We start from the raw sequence: 21,817 nt of genomic DNA, 5'->3' as shown, positions 1-21,817 counted from the left end.
TATCATTAACTTCTTAATTTCTAGCTTCTATGTAAACTCATAACACAATAAATTATTGGTATTATGTAGGCACCAGCCCCACAGGGTTGGTGGGTTTTTCTCTCCGTGTGCAGAGACAAGAGATCATAGAAATAAAGACACAAGACCAAGAGATAAAAGACAGCTGGGCCTGAGGGACCACTACCACCAAGACGCGGAGACCAGTAGTGGCCCCGAATGCCTGGCTGTGCTGTTATTTGTTGGATACAAAGCAAAAGGGGGCAGGGTAAAGAGTGTGAGTCATCTCCAATGATTGATAAGGTCATGTGAGTCACATGTCCACCAGACAGGGGTCCCTTCCCTGTTAGGTAGCCAAGGCGGAGAGAGAGAGGACAGCTTACATCATTATTTCTTCTATGCTCTTTTCAGAAAAGTCAGAGACTTTAATACTTTCACTAATTTTGCTACTGCTATCTAGAGGGTGGAGCCAGGTGGGCGGAGCCAGGTGTACGGAATGGAACATGAAAGTGAAACAGGAGCATGACTGCTGAAGCACAGCATCACAGGGAGACGGTTAGGCCTCCAGATAACTGCGGGCGGGCCTGATGGATGTCAAGGCCCTCCACAAGAGGTGGTAGAGCAGAGTCTTCTCTAAACTCCCCCAGGGAAAGGGAGACTCCCTTTCCCAGTCTGCTAAGTAGCGGGTGCTTTTCCTTGGCACTGACGCCACTGCTAGACCATGGTCTGCTTGGTAGTAGGCGTCTTCCCAGACACTGGTGTTACCGCTAGATCAAGGAGCTCTCTAGTGGCCCTGTCCGGGCATGACAGAGGGCTCACATTCTTGTCTTCTGGTCACTTCTCACTGTGCCCCTTCAGTTCCTATCTCTGTATGGCCTGGTTTTTCCTAGGTTATAATTGTAGAGCAAGGATTATTATAATACTGGAATAAAGAGTAATTGCTACAAACTAATGATTAATGATATTCATATATAATCGTATCTATGATCTATATCTAGTATAACTATTCTTATTTTATCTATTTTCTTTATTATACTGGAACAGCTCGTGCCCTTGGTCTCTTGCTTTGGCACCTGGGTGACTTGCCGCCCACAGTATTATATATTACTTACTGTAATTCTTAATGAACAGTATTATGCAGTATATCATTAACATTCAATAATGTTTATATGAAGAATGGTTTTGTATTCTGGCTGCTTATATCTTTGCATATTTCTGTTGCTGGTAGTCTTTAGAATAATCTATGTATTAGTGAAATTATTGTCTTCTATAATTGACTATAATAAAGTTAGAGTGCGAAGTGAGTATTCTATATAATTGAAAAGAATCTGTTATATGAACTTACTAAATGATTTTATCCTTACAGGTTTTCAATAAACTGCTAAGTCTGGCTAGTACTGCTTCATCTCAGAAGTTCCAGTCACATATGTGGAGTCAGATGTTGGTTTCCACATCTGGGTTTTTGAAATCCATTTCAAATGTCTCTGGCAAAGATATTCAGCCGTTAATAAAGCAGTGGGTGTATCCTTTTCAATAGCAGTTCAACAAAGTGGGGAAGGGAATAAGGTATATGTGCAAGGGGAAGATGGAAGGAGAGGTTTGAGGGGGACTAAAGGAAGTATGAACTGTTTATATTTCTAAACAGTGGTAGAAATAATGATGAACTGTGGATTGTTTCATCTGAGATTCCTACTAGACATTAAGGTCCACACACGTATGTTTATATTTGTAAAGTTTGGCATATTTTAAAGTATTTTCTAGTGAGTAAAGAATATGTGAGTAAAAAAACTGGTTTGATGGTAGGATAGGTAAGTAATCTGCCAGAGAGGCCTGTAGAATTACTTGTGAGGTGCAGTGGTTTGGTTACTTGTGGATGTAGTTAGGGGTTGGCACAATTGGAGTGGTATCTTGGAATTTTGCAATTTTTGCATTTTTCACTTTATTATATTAATAACCTTGTATAGTGGTTCTGCTTCTTTCAAAACACAAATTTGTCAGTGTTTCAGAAATTTTATTTAAATCTGGGAAAGCATTTTTCACAAGTACTTTGAATACTTTGCGACCTGATTTACAGCAGAGTATGCTCTCAAACTTTGAACTGGTGGGAATGCACTTGAAAATTACTAATACCAAGATGGATAATTTATTTTGTTTAGTACATATTTACTTTTGTATGTAAAATTTCCTTTACAATTCTTCAGAGATCAGAGTGGAGTGGTAAAATTTTATGGAAGTTTTGCATTTAATAGAAAGCGAAATGTCTTGGAATTGGAAATAAAACAGGACTATACATCTCCTGGAACTCAGAAATATGTGGTAAGTGTTTTTCCAAAATGGCCTTTGTACTGCTATCTCCTCAGTTTCAATAGAAGAGGGACTTAGGGATGGGTTACTACTTAGAAATTAATGAGATTTTGTTTGCAGAGGATAATTTGTGAAAACATTGGCTTTGTCAAAGAGGGGAAGTGGAGGTACAGAGATATCAGGGGACTCAGAATCTTCCAGTTGCCCTCTTTGGCACCAATTGCCTATCTAGGTTTCCAGATACTCATTTTGTGTAATATCATTTTATATCTTGATTTATATTTCTCTGTACACATAAGCATACATATTGGTATTTTTTAAATCACATCTCTGAACAGTGTGTTGTTTTTTTAAAAAGGGACCACTTAAAGTGACAGTGCAGGAGTTAGATGGATCCTTCAATCATACGCTGCAAATTGAAGAAAACAGCCTTAAACACGATATACCCTGCCATTCCAAAAGTAGAAGGTAGGCATTACATAATAACTATAAATTGAAGGGTAAACTACAAATCTCACAGACTAAAATGCCAAAATAAAAATTCTGTTGTATACCTAATTTTTAAAAATTATACTTTAAGTTGTGGGATACATGTACAGAACGTGCAGGTTTGTTTCATAGGTATACACATGCCATGGTGGTTTGCTGCACCCATCAACCCGTCATCTGCATTAGGTATATCTCCTAATGCTATTCCTCCCCTAGACCCCGACCGCCCAACAGGCCCTGGTGTGTGATGTTCCGCTGCCTGTGTCCTTGTGTTCTCACTGTTCAACTCCCACTTATGAGTGAGAACATGTGGTGTTTGGTTTTCTGTTCCTGTGTTAGTTTGCTGAGAATGATGGTTTCCAGCTTCATCCATGTCCCTGCAAAGGACATGAACTCATTCTTTTTTATGGCTGCATAGCATTCTATGGTATATATGTGCCACGTTTTCTTTATCCAGTTTATCATTGATGGGCATTTGGGTTGGTTCCCAGTCTTTGCTATTGTGAACAGTGCTGCGATAAACATGTGTCCATGTGTCTTTATAGGAGAATGATTTATAATCCTTTGGGTAATACCCAGTAATGGGATTTCTGGGTCAAATGGTATTTCTGGTTCTAGATCCTTGAGGAATTGCCACACTGTCTTCCACAATAGTTGAACTAATTTACACTTCCACCAACAGTGTAAAAGCATTCCTGTTTCTCCACATCCTCTCTAGCATCTGCTGTTTCCTGACTTTTTAGTGATGGCCATTCTAACTGGCGTGAGATGGTATCTCATTATGGTTTTGATTTGCGTTTCTCTAATGACCAGTGATGATGAGCTTTTTTTCATGTTTGTTGCCGCATAAATGTCTTCTTTTGAGAAGTGTCTGTTCATATCCTTAACCCACTTTTGATGGGGTTGGTTTTTTTCTTGTAAGTTTGTTTAAGTTCCTTGTAGATTCTGGATATTAGCCCTTTGTCAGATGGATAGATTGCAAAAATTTTCTCCCATTCTGTAGGTTGCCTGTTCACTCTAATGGTAGCTTCTTTACCTGTGCAGAAGCTCTTTAGTTTCATTAGATCCCATTTGTCAATTTTGACTTTTGTTGCCAATACTTTTGGTGTTTTAGTCATAAAGCCTTTGCCCATGCCTATGTCCTGAATGGTATTACCTAGGTTTTCTTCTGGGGTTTTTGTGGTTTTAGGTATACCTAATTTTTTTAGACAGAGTCTTGCTCTGCCGCCCAGGCTGGAGTGCAGTGGCGTGATCTCAGCTCATTGCAATCTCCGCCTCCTGGTTCAAGCAATTCTCCTGCATCAGCCTCCTGAGTAGCAGGGATTACAGGCACCTGCCACCACCCCCTGCTAGTTTTTGTACTTTTAGTAGTGACGGGGTTTCATCATGTTAACCAAGCTGGTCTTGAACTCCTGACCTCAGATGATCCGCCCACCTCGGCCTCCCAAAGTGCTGGGATTACGGGCATGAGCCACCATGCCCAGCCTATGTATACCTACTTTTTTAGGTAGAGAACATGCTATCAGATATCTTTTTTTCCTCATTTTACTTCCAGTTAGTATTACCAAACATTCTTTGTTTGCTTGCCTTCTTGATGACATTTTTATCTTTAGAATTAAATAACAATTTTTTAACATTTAGCTTTAAGAATCCTCATTTTGTTGGAAGGTAGAGGCTGAGGGGTGAGAATGGAAGTTCGAGTTTTTGGTACTAGAAAAAAATTCAAGACAAATAGGTTCATTCTTACTAGTCTTGTTGGATCAATACCTACAGGAAATACTAGAAAAAATGGTGATTGAAGGGAAAGAGCTCAATATGTCATGAAAAGCCTCTGCATCTTGCTGTGTCTTTTTTGCTTTTTTCTCTATATTATCATGCCCCTTCAGAATCTTCTCGATGTATTTCAAAGGCAAATTCCCACTTTTCTTTAATATATTTTTCAGTTACCACTTATTTGGCACAACAATTAGTATGTACTCTGAATAGTGAGAGATGAGAACATGTCTGTGCTTTGCTGGAGAAATACGAACTTTCAGGAACAGAAGTGTTATACTCATGACTGTTTAGTTCACTCAGATAGATGAGAGTGTCTGTTGACTTTGAAGTCCTTTAAAGAACTTGATTCTGAAATCTTACAGTCATTCTTACTCTGAGAAAATTCTTTCTTAAATCAGAGTGAGTTACTTATTTCTTTTTGTCCTATCCGCCTTGGAAATTGGTAACATTTGATTGCTATTCTCAGGTTTTTTTCTCTGTAATAACAGAATGTCATTTGAGTATTCTCTGGTATGAGGAACACAGGAAAACTTTTCTCGGTGCCTGTTTTTATTTGCCCTTCCCCAGTTAACATAAAAACAGTTGCTTTTGTTTTTGCTTATCTTGAATCTTGTGCATATTAATTGGTTCTACATATGATCAGTACTCTTACGATACTTTATTAGTTAATTCATGTAGGACAGAACTTTGCATATATGCAGCAGACAACTCAGAATTATTCGTTTCCCATTTCAAGCCTGATCCTTTTTCTATTTAAGAGTTTTCTTTACTAATATATCCCCTTTTCTATACAAAATTGCAGCTACCAGTTCTTGGAATATATGTTTTAGGTTGACATTTTATTATATATTTATGCTTCTTGTTAACATTTGATCAGGAAAATAATTTGATATTTACTTGACTCCCACCAGCTTTTAAATAAACACTTTGTTCTATTTAAATTTTATTACATTTGATAGCCATTTTTCCTAAGGATAGCTTTCAATGTTGTGTGAAATCCTTTATTTGAACTTTAGCTGCTGTTAATCTCCATTCAGAATTAGAAATCTCACAGTTTTCTAACCTACTTTTTCTTAAATGTAGGAATAAAAAGAAAAAAATCCCACTGATGAATGGGGAGGAAGTTGACATGGATCTTTCTGCAATGGAGTAAGTTAGTTAACTTAAATATAAGGTTATAATTTTTCTGCATTCTCATTTGTCTACTTCATTATGCATATGTAAAAGCATGTAACTGTCCTCCAGATGAGTGCTTTAAAATTTTTTTAATAGAAACCCTGTGTTAAAACAGTGTATGTAAAATCATAACTAATCAAAGAGATAAAAGTAAGTCTGCAGAGCCTAGGTGAAATTAAGAGGACATGCATTATGGTTGAGGGGTAGGCACAACTTTGACCAGGCAGCTTTCTTGTTGTCTCTTGGTGGCCTCTTGAGCAGTGCTCAAACTATAACGTGCATGCGAATCAGTTGGGGACCTTCCCAAAATGCAGTTTCTTATCCAGTATTACACTAGTGAGGCCTGATAGTTTGCATTACTCATGAGCTCCCTGGTGATATTGATTCTTTGTCCTTAGAACAAAGGTCTGGGGTGCCTTAAGTCTCCCTGTGCTTGCAAAACAATTTAAAAACCACTGTTCTAAACTTTATGTGGTAATATTTATTGATTGACAGTGTTTTATTTTTAAATATGATACAGCTCAGACTTTCTGATTTTGCCCATTCTGTACCTGTATATTTTTTATAAAACCTCTGTAGTTATTTACTAACTTGATTGCCAGATTATCACTACTGTTTATATACAGATTATGTTCATTTGCCCTTCAAGATCAGTGTTAATTTTTTTTTTTTTTTTTTTTTTGAGGCAGAGTCTTGCTTGATTGCCCAGGCTGGAGTGCAGTGACACCATCTTGGCTCACTGCATGCCTGGCTGCATGCCACCATGCCTGGCTAATTTTTGTATTGTTAGTAGATTTGGGGTTTTGCCATGTTGGCCAGGTTAGCCTTGAACTCCTGACCTCAAATGATCCACCAGCCTCGACCTCCCAAAGTGCTGGGATTACAGGCATGAGCCACTGCACCCAACTGAGATCAGTGTTAATTTGATTTTTTCATAGCAAGTACTTTGCCTGTAGTAAGCACGCAATATTTGCTGAATTTGAAATAATATTACAGATGGTGTTTTTTTTGTTTGTTTGTTTTTGTTTTTGTTTTTTGAGACGGAGTCTCGCTGTGTCGCCCAGGCTGGAGTGCAGTGGCGCGATCTCGGCTCACTGCAAGCTACAGGTGGTGTTTTTTTCATGAAAGTGTTGACATAGACTAGATGTTTTAAACAGTGTTACTTTCAGAAATACATGAAAATAAATTTGTGATATGCCTCCAAATCAGATTTCAGAACTTGCTGTTTGAAAAAGGCAATCATGAGTCTAGTATTTTTAGAAGTTTTAAGTCAGCTGAACAAGAAATTCGTCTCATTCTTTTTTTCGCCTCATATAATTACAAATCAAAATCACCGGCCGGGCGCGGTGGCTCAAGCCTGTAATCCCAGCACTTTGGGAGGCCAAGACGGGCAGATCACGAGGTCAGGAGATCGAGACCATCCTGGCTAACACGGTGAAACCCTGTCTCTACTAAAAATACAAAAAAACTAGCCGGGCGAGGTGGCGGGCGCCTGTAGTCCCAGCTACTCGGGAGGCTGAGGCAGGAGAATGGCATAAACCTGGGAGACAGAGCTTGCAGTGAGCTGAGATCCGGCCACTGTACTCCAGCCTGGGTAACAGAGCGAGACTCCGTCTCAAAAACAAAAAAAAAAACAAAACAAAACAAAAAAAAACAATAAAACAAAAAAACAAAATCACCAAAATAATTTCAGATGGGAAGTAAGAGATTCAGTATCCTTTGTAAAAGACAATTAATATTTTCTTATTTTTGAATGTCCTTTTAACAAGATGGATATGGATCAGACATTGTGAGAAAGTTGATATATGTTAAACATTATGAGGAATTTGTCCGTGCAGTTTTAAAAAATGAATCCAGTAAAACTCCAGGCAGTCTTGAATACTACATCTAAAAGGGAACCTGGTTAATAAATGCTTTGTATTTATTTTCTAAATATGTAGATTATAAGTTTAAAAATTAAATTAAAAATAAAATTATATTTTGTTTCAGTGCCGATTCCCCTTTGCTGTGGATAAGGATAGACCCAGACATGTCAGTATTGAGAAAGGTGGAATTTGAGCAAGCTGATTTCATGTGGCAGTATCAGCTCCGGTATGAGAGAGATGTTGTTGCACAGCAGGAATCCATTTTGGCTTTGGAAAAATTCCCTACTCCAGCATCTCGGCTTGCACTCACTGATATATTAGAACAAGAGCAGTGTTTCTACAGAGTAAGAATGTCAGCTTGCTTCTGTCTTGCAAAGGTGAGATTATATATAGCATAAAGGAAATAAAGATGACTATTGTATATATTCTTTATATCTCTGAAAATAAATTAAAATTCACCTAGTCTTTAAATTTACTTGGTAGCTGATTCTTTGAAAGCTTTTGCCAAATGCTTTTAAATTAATAGGACTATTTTGAAAGAAACATGTTTTGACCTGAAAACAGATATGCAGAATAATTTTATAATTGTCAAAATGAAAAGTTAGAGATTTTAAAAATCAAAGAGAATTTTCACCATTTTGTTGAATTGTCAACCACGTTTTTAAAGTGAAGAATATATTTGGTGAGCAATTTCTTGGTTTGAGTGATGTTTTACATTAAAGTACATGAAATCTCTGTGTGCGTGTGTGTGTGTGTGTATTTTGTTTTTTTAAATAAAGACAAGATCTCACAGTGTTGCCCAGGATGGTCTCAAACTCTTGGGCTTGAGTGATACTTCTGCCTCAGCCCCCGACACAGCTGGGATTACACGCATGTGCTGCCATGTTCCACTGTGTTCAATTGATTGATTAATCTTAATTATCTCACTGTAATAATTATTCACATTGATTTGAGTTTATAAATTGGCATTAGTGATAAGTAACTTAAAATGGTAGACTCTATAATATTCTAGAAAAGTTAATTAAGAAAACTAAATATGTTTCTTTAGATGCAAATTATCTGAAGGTAGAACAAATGGAAACCAGAAAAATGCAGACAAAATTTTGGCCAGGAATAATGTTTTCCAGGTATTTTTTAAAAACTTGATAGTAGGGCCGGGCGTGGTGGCTCAAGCCTGTAATCCTAGCACTTTGGGAGGCCGAGACGGGCAGATCACGAGGTCAGGAGTTCAAGACCATCCTGGCTAACACGGTGAAACCCCGTCTCTACTAAAAAATACAAAAAGCTAGCCGGGTAAGGTGGCTGGCGCCTGTAGTCCCAGCTACTCCGGAGGCTGAGGCAGGAGAATGGCGTAAACCCAGGAAGCGGAGCTTGCAGTGAGCTGAGATCCGGCCACTGCATTCCAGCCTGGGTGACAGGGCGAGACTCTGTCTCAAAAAAAAAAAAAAAAAGAAAACTTGATAGTAGGTTCATTTTCCACTTAGTGATTCTTGCCTTCCTCACTGTTAAATCCATTTGTCCTATATTTCAACAAGTTTATAATGGTTTTGATTTCTTTTTAATGATAATAAGTGAGTAGTTTAATTCCTATGTTCTCAGATATGTGAGAGAAAGCAGTGATTTTCTTTGATAAAACCATCTGCAGAGAATATAATTTCATTGTTTCTATTAAGATCTTTGTGATCCCTGTATGCTAAAATCTTAGCAGGTCTATAAAATTGTAGAATATGTTGTTTAATCATAATTTCATTTTTTTCAGGCATGATTTTTATATACCCTAAAAATATCAATAGCAAGACATAGGGTAAAGCAAGATACGCTTTTGTAAAGCATGCTTGCAGGCTTAAATAGTAGCACTGTATTTGGCTTCTTGTTCAGTTAGGGTAGATTGAAAAACCTTATTTAAAATTCATGATGATGTTTCTGTCTGATGAGGTTAAAATATTAGAATTATGTCTGTCTAAATGAATAAAGACAGACTATTCAAAATATGAGTCTTTTGCATACGTATTTTTCTAAAACGTAATACTGCCATTTAGAAATTAACTTGTAGAAAATAATTATAAGTACACATAAGAATTATTTTGACTGAGTGCAGTGGCTCACGCCTGTAATTCTAACACTTTGGGAGTCCGAGGCAAGTGGATCACTTGAGATCAATAGTTCAAAACCAGCCTGGCCAACGTGGTGAAACCCCATCTCTACCAAAAATACAAAAATTAGCCAGGTGTGGTTGTGTGCACCTGTCGTCCCAGCTACTCAGGAGGCTGAGGAAGGAGAATCTCTGGAGCCCAGGAAAGCCCGGGACACAGCGGTTGCAGTGAGCCGTGATCGTACCACTGCGCTTTAGCCTGAACCATAGAACAAGACTCCATCTCAAAAAAAAGGAAAAATAATTTTTTTTTTTTTTGGAGATGGAGTCTGTCACCCAGGGTGGAGTGTGATGGTGCCATCTTGACTCACTGCGACCTCCCCCTCCTGAATGAAGCAGTTGTCCCACATCAGCCTCCCAAGTAGCTGGGATTACAGGCACCCGCCATCAAGCCCAGCTAATTTTTTTTGTATTTTTGTAGAGACGGGGTTTCACCATGTTGGCCAGGCTGGTCTTGAACTCCTGACCTCAGGTGATTCACCCTCTTCGGCCTCCCAAAGTGCTGGGATTACAGGTGTGAGCCACCATGCCCGGCTGGAAAAAGAATTTTTTTGCCGGGTGAGTTTGTATAGTTTCTTGGAAATGGTGATAAAATGCTAAATTGTTATAAATTTCTGAGAAGTGAAGTTGTTGAAAAACCAATGCAGTTATAGTATTGATAACTTTTAAGAAGCTGTTTTATTTAAAAGTATGTTTGCATTGGTAATGGAAATTATTTTGTTTTTTAATTATTTACAGATTGCAAATTCAATGGTGAGCACATGGACAGGACCACCAGCCATGAAGTCACTCTTTACTAGGATGTTTTGTTGTAAAAGTTGTCCAAACATTGTGAAAACAAATAACTTTATGAGCTTTCAAAGTTATTTTCTACAGAAGGTACAGTTTACTTTCTAATTTTCTCATGGTTTTTATATATCTCAGTTTAAGTTGGAGACTGTTCAAATAATAGGTGTATTTACTTTCTTTGCCTCTATTCTTTTTTTTTTTTTTTTTTTTTTGAGACGGAGTCTCGCTCTGTGGCCCAGGCTGGAGTGCAGTGGCGTGATCTTGGCTCACTGCAAGCTCCACCTCCCAGGTTCACGCCATTCTCCTGCCTCAGCCTCCTGAATAGCTGGGACTACAGGCGCCCGCCACCACACCCGGCTCATTTTTTGTATTTTTAGTAGAGACTGGGTTTTACCGTGTTAGCCAGGATGGACTCGATCTCCTGACCTCGCGATCTGCCTGCCTTGGCCTCCTGAAGTGCTGGGATTACAGTCATGAGCCACCCACCACACCCGGCCTCTTTTTTTACTTTTAAACTTTTTTCCAAACTGATTAAGTGATTATTGATTTTGTGATCTGTGTGCAAGTGACTCATTGGCCACATTAATATTAAAGAAATGTTAAAGAAATTAAGAAATTAAATTAAAGAAGTACTAAAATTAAAATTAAAATTAAAGAAATATTAAAGAAATTAAACAGAAATGTTTAATTTGCCTTTTTGATTGGTTACCTGAGGGATGGAGAAGTGAGTAGGCCCTTCTGTTGGCAGTCCTAGAATGTGGACAGCACATCTGAGTCAGAGACAGCACAGCATGGAGTTCTAGTGTTAGTCCCAGTCCACTACTCACTAGCAGTTTGCACATGTACAAGTTTCTTAACCTTCTACACCTCAGTTTAAAATTTATCTTTTTTAGAATTAAGATCAAGTATGTAAAGTGTTTTATACTACACTTATATTAAGTTTTCTATAAGTGGAATTTTTAGAAAGTGGTGGCGTGCTGCGGTCTAGTTAGAATCATTGTTTTAGGAAAGGATATGGGAATGACAGGATGGTCAGCATTTGGGCTATTTGGATATCACACATAGAGTTTTTTTAGTAATTTCATAATAATGAAGGCAGAGATCAGGTTAACTAGATTGAACTAGAAAGGAGGAGTGAAGTTGAAGTGGAGAGAACTAATGAAGCCTGTTCTTTCAGGATTTCAGTCAAAGATGTAAGAAAGGATACTATGTTGAGGATGAAGCAAGGTTGAGAAAAGGACTTTTTGGGTTTGTTTTATACAGAGGAAGAACAAACTTGATGCATGTGTGACACGGGGAAAAGAGCCAGTGGAGAGGGAGAGATGGCATAGTCAAGTGGAGAAAGTAAATAGAGAAGGTTGAGCAAGTTCTGGAAGTGTTAGAGGGTGGGGCGCAGTAGGGAAGTAAATTTTAGAAAAGATAAGAACATTCCTTTTTTTGAGGCAGGTGGAATGTAGATTAAAAACAAGTGAAAAGATAGATGTTGAGGGGAATGTTAGGCAAGTTGAAATGTATTTATGATGGAAAAGAAGTAGATTGCACAGCAGCATTGGGGTGCCTTTTGAGAGTGGAAGCCAGGATATATTTATAGTAAATCTAATCAGCAGGACAGATCCAGGGTGATCCAGGTTTTGGGAAAGGTAATAATGGTGTGATCAAAGAAGTCTGTGGCATCCTGTTATTTTATTTTTAAGAACTGCTCTGTATTACCATTTCACGAATTTATGGTATAGAAGCAAGTTGATTTCTATGTCCACCTTATATTTGTCTCATGATGCCACTGTGCCTTCATGTAGCTTAGGTCAATGTTTCAGTCTGGAGTTATGAACCGTTAGTGAAGGGATCATGAAATCAGTGCAGTTTTTTTTTTTTTTTTTTTAAATAGAATAGGTAGTATTCAGTATAAGCCATTTGTGGTTTACTTTTAAATTTGTATATAGTGCATTTAAAGTGTGTGTGTGTGTGTGTGTGTGTTAGGTTGTGTTATAAAATGTAGTTTTTCCTGTTAGCTACTGTCAGAAAAATTGGAAAGTCAATGCTTTTATTCCAATTCACCTTTCTGATAATACTTCTAGTGGACAGGAGAGAGAGAGAGATTGGTACCTAAATGAAACTTGAGTCTCAAAGGGCAGAAAGGGCATAAGACAGGTATTTCTATGGAAAAGAACCTCTCCCTCAGTTGTTCCTATAGTACTAACACTGACAATTGTTGCTCTTGTTATCTCTGCTTCTTCAAGCAATAAAATGAGCCATTCTCCTTTCTGACCTCCATTTTAGAGGAATAATTATTTTGAGTAAGAGGGGTTAGTTCATATCTCCCCATGTGCTAAAGACTAAGATGTCTAGTCATCTGTAGTCCTGCCTAGAATTTAATTAGGTTTGTTTTACTGACAGAGTTAACCAATGTGTGTAAGTCATGTTTCTACTTTCTTAAAAATGTTGCCTGTGAAAATTTGGAAAGAGAAAAATTAGGCTGCATTTCAGATGATTTATCATTTTTTCCCTAGGTTGAGGATTGGGTGTTCCTGAGGATTAGGTGTTGGGAGAATCAGTTTGTTCTAAGACTGAGTGGCTCCACCTACTTATGTCGTTTAATCCTGAAAATGGTTGTGAGGAAATGAGGCTCCTACTCAATAGGCAACTAGCTAAAGACACCTAGCACAGAAGGTAGTAGAGTTTAGTTATTGAATAATGGTCCGTCTAATGCTGAAATCTGTACCTTTTCCACTGTATTACACAGAAGTAATTCTAAAATCTATGCCTTTTCCACTGTATCACATAGAAGCGAATTTATATAATTTACATCACATGTATTTCCTCCGGCAAATGAGGACCAAGGCACATAGCCTACAGAGTGATGTGCAGTCATGCAACTCTTCCCTTAGTTTCCTGCCCAGCTCTTCTCTTATGTTAGAATGCTTTGAGATATGTTGTCAGTGGGAGGGGTTGGGATGTGGAGGTGTTAGGCTCCGTCCAGATATCTGTGTCAGCCCAAGAGTAACTCTTTTCTACTTATAGTTCAATGAATTGTAGTAACAAAAAGTTAGGTTATGTGCTTTTAAAAGTTCTTTTTTTTTTCTTTTGTAGACTATGCCAGTTGCAATGGCTTTATTAAGAGATGTTCATAATCTTTGTCCTAAAGAAGTCTTAACGTTTATTTTAGACTTAATCAAGTACAATGACAACAGGAAAAATAAGGTGAGGTACTTTTATTTTTTTATCTTCTACAACAGTTTTCTTAGAAAGGCAAAGTAATTTTCTTAATATTACAAAACTACCCAATGGTATTTGTTTCTGAATAAATACCTAAAAATTTAGGTCTTTAAAAATAAAAATCATCGTTGAGTCCATAGTACTTGAAATTTCTAGAGACCGAGGCATGTAAACACGATTTATTAGAATAACCAGTGGATAAAAAACAAGATTAGTTTTTAAATGTTCTTCAAACCTCTTGTAATGTGGAGAGGAGTAGTGCATCAAATTTGGGGTAGCCAGCTAAAACTTGGTAAAACCTGACAATACAATTTTATTTGTATACTTTTCTTTTTTGTTCGCCTAGTGATACCTAAAAGAGTTCTCAATTGGGATTAACTTGTTCCTTGATTCATTTGACCTTTTTCTTTTTTCTTTTCTTTACCATTATGTCTTTATTCATTTATTTAGCAAATAGCAATTGGGTGTCATGCTTCAAAAATTATTTCATCCTACTTTTTAACAGTCCAACAATCAACAAATGTTTTTAAGAATATATGCTATGCTAGAGAGTGTCCCATGTTAGCTGGAATGGAAAGATGGTTGATGTCTTAATGAAACTTTATTTATTCATTAAACAACTGCTCTATATTAGTCTGATTTTACATCATCAAGGACACAACCTGGTAGGGAAATCAGACAAGTAAACAGTTGGCAGTCATATGTGATAATTGATCCAATGGAAGTATATATGATTCCCTAGGGGAATGCAAGGTGTAGTCCTCTCTCAATATCCATGGGGGATTGATTCCAGGACCCCCTTTTTGGATACCAAAATCTACAAATGTTGAAGTCCTTTATATAAATATTTGCATATAACCTATTCACATTCTTTCACATACTTTTAAATCATCTCTAGATTACTTGTAATACCTAATACAATGTAAATGCCATATATATCATTGTTAATACTGTAATGTTTAGAAGAGAATGGCAAGGAAAAAAGTCCATATGTGTTCAGTGCAGACACAGCCTTCCTTTTTCTTCCCCCAAATATTTTTGATCTGAGGTTGGTGGAATTCACAGATGCAGAATCCATGGACATGGAAGCCACATATACAGAGAGAGGGTTAGATATAGTGTCTACTTCGAAGGATGTAGAGAGAGACTCAGGGAAGGTTAGTATAGAAGTAGTGACCCTCAAACTGAGTCATAAAGATGAGTAGGATTTTCCCAGAGTTTGAGTAGGACCAGTCTAGGAAGATTGTTCTAGCAGAAGGAACAGCACATACGAAGACACAAGTAAGTGTTAGGATAAGTCAAATTGTTGAAACTTTTAATAAAACATTACAACAGTTAAAAAAAAAAAAAAGTCACAGGCGTGTTTATTAAAAGATGACTATTTTAATGAAAATCAGGAAAACAGTATTGCCTCTTTAACATTCAAATAATTTTAAGCTTAAAGACTCCTTTAAAAATTAACATTTTGGGCTGGGCGCGGTGGCTCAAGCCTGTAATCCCAGCACTTTGGGAGGCCGAGACGGGCGGATCCCAAGGTCAGGAGATCGAGACCATCCTGGCTAACATGGTGAAACCCCGTCTCTACTAAAAAATACAAAAAACTAGCCGGGCGCGGTGGCAGGCACCTGTAGTCCCAGCTACTCGGGAGGCTGAGGCAGGAGAATGGCGTAAACCCAGGAGGCGGAGTGAGCTGAGATCCGGCAGTGAGCTGAGATCCGGCCACTGCACTCCAGCCTGGGCGACAGAGCGAGACTCCGTCTCAAAAAAAAAAAAAAAAAAAAAAAATCAACATTTTAAAAGAATATGTTAACTCATTTTTTCTTGCCACTGTTTAATACTGTTGAATTCATCTCTGATAGGGTTTATGGTCATTGGTCTCTCCCAGAATAAGGCATATTAGGGACATAGGAGTCCAAGATTATCTTTTAGTTGCCTTTGTCATGATAGTCCAACCTTTTTTAATGAGTAGTAAGCTCATCTATGCATACCAATTTTAGGAAGCATGTGCTTTTTATTCTTTCATTATTGTTTTGCTCAAATGGCTCAGATTTTCATGTAATTTAATACTAAATTAGAATAATAAAACTAATAACTGGTAACTAAAACTAGTAACATTAAATTAACATAAGTCATCTAGTGTTTTATTTCACTCAATACATAGGTGGCTAAGTAGTTCCCAGGGAAATTTTATCTGATGGATGGTATAACAGGCTATGTTTCTAATTATTTCACTTAAAAGTTAATTTCATGATTGTGTTAAAGTTTTTTCAGCAATCAACCTTTATTTTTTATTTATTTATTATTCTTTTTTGAGCTAGAGTCTTGCTCTGTCACCCAGACTGGAGTACACTGGCGTGATCTCGGCACACTGCAACCTCCACCTCCCAGGTTCAAGTGATTCTCCTGCCTCAGCCTCCCAGGTAGCTGGGACTATAGGCATGTACCCCCACACCTAGCTAATTGTTGTACTTTTAGTAGAGACGAGGTTTCACCATGTTGGCCAGGCTGGTCTCGAACTCCTGAACTCAAGTGATCTGCCTGCCTTGGCCTCCCAAAGTGCTGGAATTACAGGTGTAAGCCACCATGACCAGCTGCAGTCAACCTTTAAATTGTGTTGGCCTGCTTGTAGGAAGCCCTCAAATGTACCTAAAACACGTAATTACTATTTTTTTTTAATTACTCTCTGATGCTTGATTTGGGGATTTGATTTCCAATTGTTTTTTTTTTCTTGAGGCAGGGTCTGGCTTTGTTACCAGGCTGGAGTACAGTGGCGCAATCCTGGCTCACTGCACCCTCTGCCTCCTGGGTTCAAGTGATTCTCCTGCCTTAGCCTCCTGAGTAGCTGAGATTACAGGCACGTGCCACCACAACTGGCTAATTTTTGTATTTTTTTAGTGGAGACAGGGTTTCACCATGTTGGCCAGGGTGGTCTCGATCTCTTAACCTTGTGATCCACCCTCCTTGGCCTCCCAAAGTGCTGGGATTACAGGTGTGAGCCACCACGCTTGGCCTCCAATTTTTTAAATATTTAATAAAGTTCTTTTTTTGTCCTGTCAGGCTTTGTGAGAGGTTTTTTGTTTGTTTTTACCATGTATGCTGCATTAAAATAGGTCCGAGGATCCTACTAGGAGTAAATTGAAATTTTTTAATGAGCCGTTTTATTTGTATGATGCTGGAGTTTCTTTCTAATAGCACCAGGTTCAAATCTCATGGAACACTACAACTACAAGAAGCCAAATGCATAATTTAGTTCAGCTATTTGCTTTGTAACAGGACTAAGAGCATATAAGGGGAAGTATTATCTCTGCTGCTTTTAAAGAAGTCCAAGATTGGGATTTTAGGACCAGTTTTACTAATCAAGTCAGTATGTGGTTTTGTAAAGAAATTTTCTCCGTGTAAATCAGGGATGTCCAATCTTTTGGCTTCCCTGGTCCACATTGGAAGAAGACTTACGTTGGGCCACACATAAAATACACTAACACTAACGATAGCTGATGAGTTAAAAAAAAAAAAAAAATTGCAGAAAACCTCACAGTATTTTAAGAAAGTTTATGAATTTGTGTTGGGCCACATTCAAAGCTGTTCTGGGCTGTCTTGAACAAGCTTGGTGTAGATAGTCTATATGTGTAGATAGTCTATATGTCATAGTAAATATATAAAATACTGGTTAATAGTAGACACCTTTTAGTTATCTTTCTCTAAGTCAGACACTTAAAAGTTCGTTTATTTAATAGACATTAATACTAGGTTTTGATGATACTAAGATGAATAACTTATGATCTTTCCAGGTACTTAATCTATAATGAAGGAAATATACAAAACATCAATTTTTTTTTTTTTTTTTTTGTGACTGAGTCTCACTCTGTGGCCCAGACTGGAGTGCAGTGGCGCAATCTTGGGTCACTGCAAGCTCCTCCTGCCAGGTTCACGCCATTCTCCTGCCTCAGCCTCCCGAGTAGCTGGGACTACAGGCACCCACCACCAGGCCTGGCTAATATTTTGTATTTTTAGTAGAGACAGGGTTTCACCGTGTTAGCCAGGATGGTCTCGATCTCCTGACCTCATGATCTACCCGCCTCAGCCTCTCAAAGTGCTGGGATTACAGGCGTGAGCCACCGCGCCTGACCAAGAACAGTATTTTTAGTAAGATAAGTATTATGACATTAGGTTAACTAACCTGCTGAGGAAGTGCTTGGAAGGATTAACCCAAATTAAGGATGGGGAAGCCAGAAAAGGCTTCCTGGGAAAGGTTGAATCTAGAGAGAGCTGTAAGTTGATGAGGTGAAAGGACAGGAGAGGAGGAATACATGGTCAATTATAGAATCTTAAAAGTATAGAGAGGGAGCTTTTTGAATTTGAGAGGTTTCAAGAAGATCATTATTTTAGAAGTTATTTTTATAACTTTTGGCATATTTCTTGAAAATGGATCAATCTTCCTCATATTTTTACTTACTTTGTAAGATGTGAATATCTTAACTCCTACTATAAATCCAGTTTCTATTATTGTATAAATTATATAAGTACAAAGAGGATATAGATATAAATTTAAAAGTATATCAACTTTTAACTTGGAACTTATCAGCAAACTGAGCTCTTCAGACTTCTTTGTATTTTTTTTTACATAATGGAAATGGTAGTGTATTATAAGAATAGCTTTAGCACAGTGCTATTTGGAAAAGAATAATCTACTTATTAGATAATTGTGCTATTTAATTTTGTAACCAAATTGTGCTATTATTTCTTCTCCTATCTTTTTAAAAAAGGAAATTTTTAAAGGTAACCATAGGTTTTTTTGGTGTTTTGTTTGTTTGCTTGTTTGTTTTTGAGAAAGTCCAAGCTTGCTTTTTCAATAATGATGTTGATTCTGATGTCCACTTATTGAGTGCTTAATACGTTCTTAGTACCGTAAGTGCTTTTCCTATATTTTCTTATTTTAAGTAATATTATTATTTGAGATGTAGTCTCTCTCTTGTCATCCAGCCTGGAGTGCAGTGGCATGATCTCGGCTCACTGCAACCTCCACCTCCTGGGTTCAAGTGATTCTCCTGCTTCAGCCTCCTGAGTAAGTGGGATTATAGGCTTCCGCCACCACACCCAGCTAATTTTTATTTTTAGTAGAGATGGGGTTTCAGTATGTTGGCCTGGCTGGTCTCGAACTCCTGACCTCAGGTGATCGCCCACCTTGGCCTCCCAAAGTTATGGGATTACAAGCGTGAGCCACCAGGCCCAGCCTTATTTTAATTAATATTATTATTTTATATTATGTGTCTTCTAAAATTTTATTTTGTTTTAGATTGAGGAGTTGGGTACATCTGCAGTTTGTTACATAGATATATTACCTAATGTTTGGGTTTGGACTTCTAGCATACCCATTACCCAAATAGTAACCATTGTACCCAACAGGTAATTTTTCAACCCTCACTTCCCTCCTAGCCTCCCCTCTTTTGGAATTCCCAGTTCCTATTATTTCCTTCTTTATGTCCATGTGTACCCATTGTTTAGTTCCCACTTATAAGTGAGAGGATATGCTATTTGATCGTCTGTTTCTGAGTTATTTCACTTACGATAATGACTTCCAACTGAAGTCATGTTGCTGCACAATACTATTTTGTTGTTTTTGTGACTGCATAGTACTCCATTCGGTATATATGCTACATTTTCTTTGTTCAATCCAAATTAGGTTGTTAATTTGAGATCTATCTTTTTGATGTAGGCATGTAACATAATCAACTTTACTCTTAGCATTGCTTTTGCTGTATCCAAGAGGTTTTGGTATGTTGTATCTCTATTTCATTCAATTTTTTTTTATTTGTCTTGATTTTATAGCTTACCCAAAGGTCATTTGGGATCAAGTTGTTCCGTTTCCATTTGCTCATGTAGTTTTGAGAGTTCCTCTTGATATTGATTTGTAATTTTATTCCACTGTGGTCTGAGAAGATACTTGATATGATTTTGGTTTTTTTGAATTTATTGAGATTTGCATTTTGGCCAAGCATATAGTCAATCTGGGGGAATGTTCCAAGTTCAGATGAGAAAAACGTATATTCTGCAGTTGTGGGTAAAATTATCTGTAAATATCTGTTAGGTCCATTTGGTCTAGATTCTAGTTTAAGTCCAGAGTTTCTTTGTTGACTTTCTGCCTCAATGACCTGTCTAGTGTTTTCAGTGGGGTGTTGAAGTCCTCCACTATTATTGCATTGCTGTCAATCTTTTCTTAGGTGTAGGTGTTGTTTTATGAATCTGGGTGCTGCAGTGCTGGGTGTGTATATAATTAAATCTTGGTTTTGTTTTAAACTTTGTCAGCATGTAATGCCTTTCATTTTGTTTCTTTCTTTCTTTACTGTTGTCAGTTTAAAGTCTGTTTTATCTGATATAAGAATGGCTACTCCTGGCTGGGCACAGTGGCTTATCCTGTAATCCCAGTGCTTTCGGAGGTCGAGGAGGGCAGATCTCTTGAAGTCAAGAGAACAAGATCAGCCTGGCCAACATGGTGAAACCTCGTCTCTACTTAAAAATATAAAAATCAGCCATGTGTAGTGGCGCATGCTTGTAATCCCAGCTACTCAGGAGGCTGAGGCAGGAGAATCACTTGAACTCAGGACAGGGAGGTTGCAGTGAGCTGAGGTTGCACCACAGCACTCCATCCTGGGCGACAGAGCGAGAACCTGTCTCAAAAAAAAAAAAAAAAAAGAGTGGCTACTCCTGCTCGCTTTTATTTTTCATTTGCGTAGTATATCTTTTTCCATCCCTTTATTTTGAGTCTGTAGGTGTCTTTTGTCATTAAGGGGGTCTCTTCTAGGCAATAGATAGTAGTGTCTTTTTTTTTATCCAACATGCCGTTGTGTATCTTTTTTTTTTTTTAAGAGACAGAGTCTCGCTCTGTCGCCCAGGCTGGCGCGCAGTGGCATGATCTCAGCTCACTGCAACTTCCGCCTCCCAGGTTCAAGCATTTCTCCTGCCTCAGCCTCCTGAGTAGCAGGGACTACAGGCGCATGCTGCCACGCCCAGCTAATTTTTTGTATTTTAGTAGAGACAGGGTTTCACCATGTTGCCCAGGCTGGTCCGGAACTCCTGAGCTCAGGCAGTCAGCCCTCAGTCTCCCAAAGTGGTGGGATTACAGGCGTGAGCCCCTGTACCCGGCCATACTTTATCTTTTAAGTGGAACATTTATGCCATTTCTGTTCAAGGTTAATATTGAAAAGTGAGGTTTTCTTCCTGTCATACTGTTGTAGGTAGTTGCCTTGGAGCCTTAATTGTGTAATTATAGGATCTGTGAGCTTTCTGCTTGCATGTGCTTTTATGTTGGTGAGCGTCATCCTTTCATTTCTATGTTTAGAACTCCTTTGAGCATTTATTATAGGTCTGGTCTAGTGGTGATGAATTCCCCTTGATTTGCTTGTCTGGGAAAGACTTTATTTTTCCTTCATTTATAAAGCTTGGTTTGGCAGGATATCAAATTCTTGGCTGGCATCTTTTTTCCTTGAAGAAGTGAAAAATAGACCCCCAATCTCTTCCAGTTTATACAGTTTCTGCTGAGAAGTCTGATGGGATTTCCTTTATAGGTGATTTGACACTTCTCTCTAGCTGCTTTTAAGATTTGTTCTTTTAAGTTGACCTTGGGTGGTCTGGCCCCTATATGCTCTTGTGAGATTTGTCTTATTTCATTATCTCCCAGTTGTTATCTGGATTCCTTGTCTGGATATCTATCACTGTAGTGAGATTGGGGAAATTTTCCTGAATTAGTTCCTCAAATATGCTTTCTAAACTTACTACTTTTTTTTTCTGCCCCAGGAATGCCTATAAGTTATAGGTTTGGTCACTTTATGTATTCCATATTTCTTGAAGACTTTGTTCATTTAAAAAAAAAAATTGGGGGCTGGGTGCAGTGGCTCATGCTTGTAGTCCCAGCACTTGGGGAGGCTGAGATGGGCAGATCACTAGGTCAGGAGACAGAGACCATCCTGGCTTACAGGGTGATACCCTGTCTCTACTAAAAGTACAAAAAATTAGCTGGGTATGGTGGCACGTGCCTGTAGTCCCAGCTACTTGCGGGGCT

General features: G+C 38.1%; 1 protein-coding gene across 2 annotated transcripts in view; it reads left to right on the top strand.

The window, feature by feature from the left end:
* Nucleotides 1–21,817, top strand: part of TAF2 (TATA-box binding protein associated factor 2) — a 105,154-nt gene that overhangs the window by 42,136 nt on the left and 41,201 nt on the right. For both annotated transcript variants that reach the window (XM_025394723.1, XM_025394724.1), the window contains exons 12-18: nt 1,364–1,518; nt 2,199–2,313; nt 2,660–2,769; nt 5,650–5,715; nt 7,732–7,984; nt 10,498–10,638; nt 13,636–13,746. In XM_025394723.1, the coding sequence (XP_025250508.1) occupies nt 1,364–1,518; nt 2,199–2,313; nt 2,660–2,769; nt 5,650–5,715; nt 7,732–7,984; nt 10,498–10,638; nt 13,636–13,746 (951 nt within the window). The remainder of the gene's footprint in view (nt 1–1,363; nt 1,519–2,198; nt 2,314–2,659; nt 2,770–5,649; nt 5,716–7,731; nt 7,985–10,497; nt 10,639–13,635; nt 13,747–21,817) is intronic.

The sequence above is a fragment of the Theropithecus gelada genome, chromosome 8 (genome assembly GCF_003255815.1).
Source record: "Theropithecus gelada isolate Dixy chromosome 8, Tgel_1.0, whole genome shotgun sequence".
NCBI lineage: Eukaryota > Metazoa > Chordata > Mammalia > Primates > Cercopithecidae > Theropithecus > Theropithecus gelada.
This window is presented reverse-complemented; position numbering and strand designations above follow the sequence as displayed.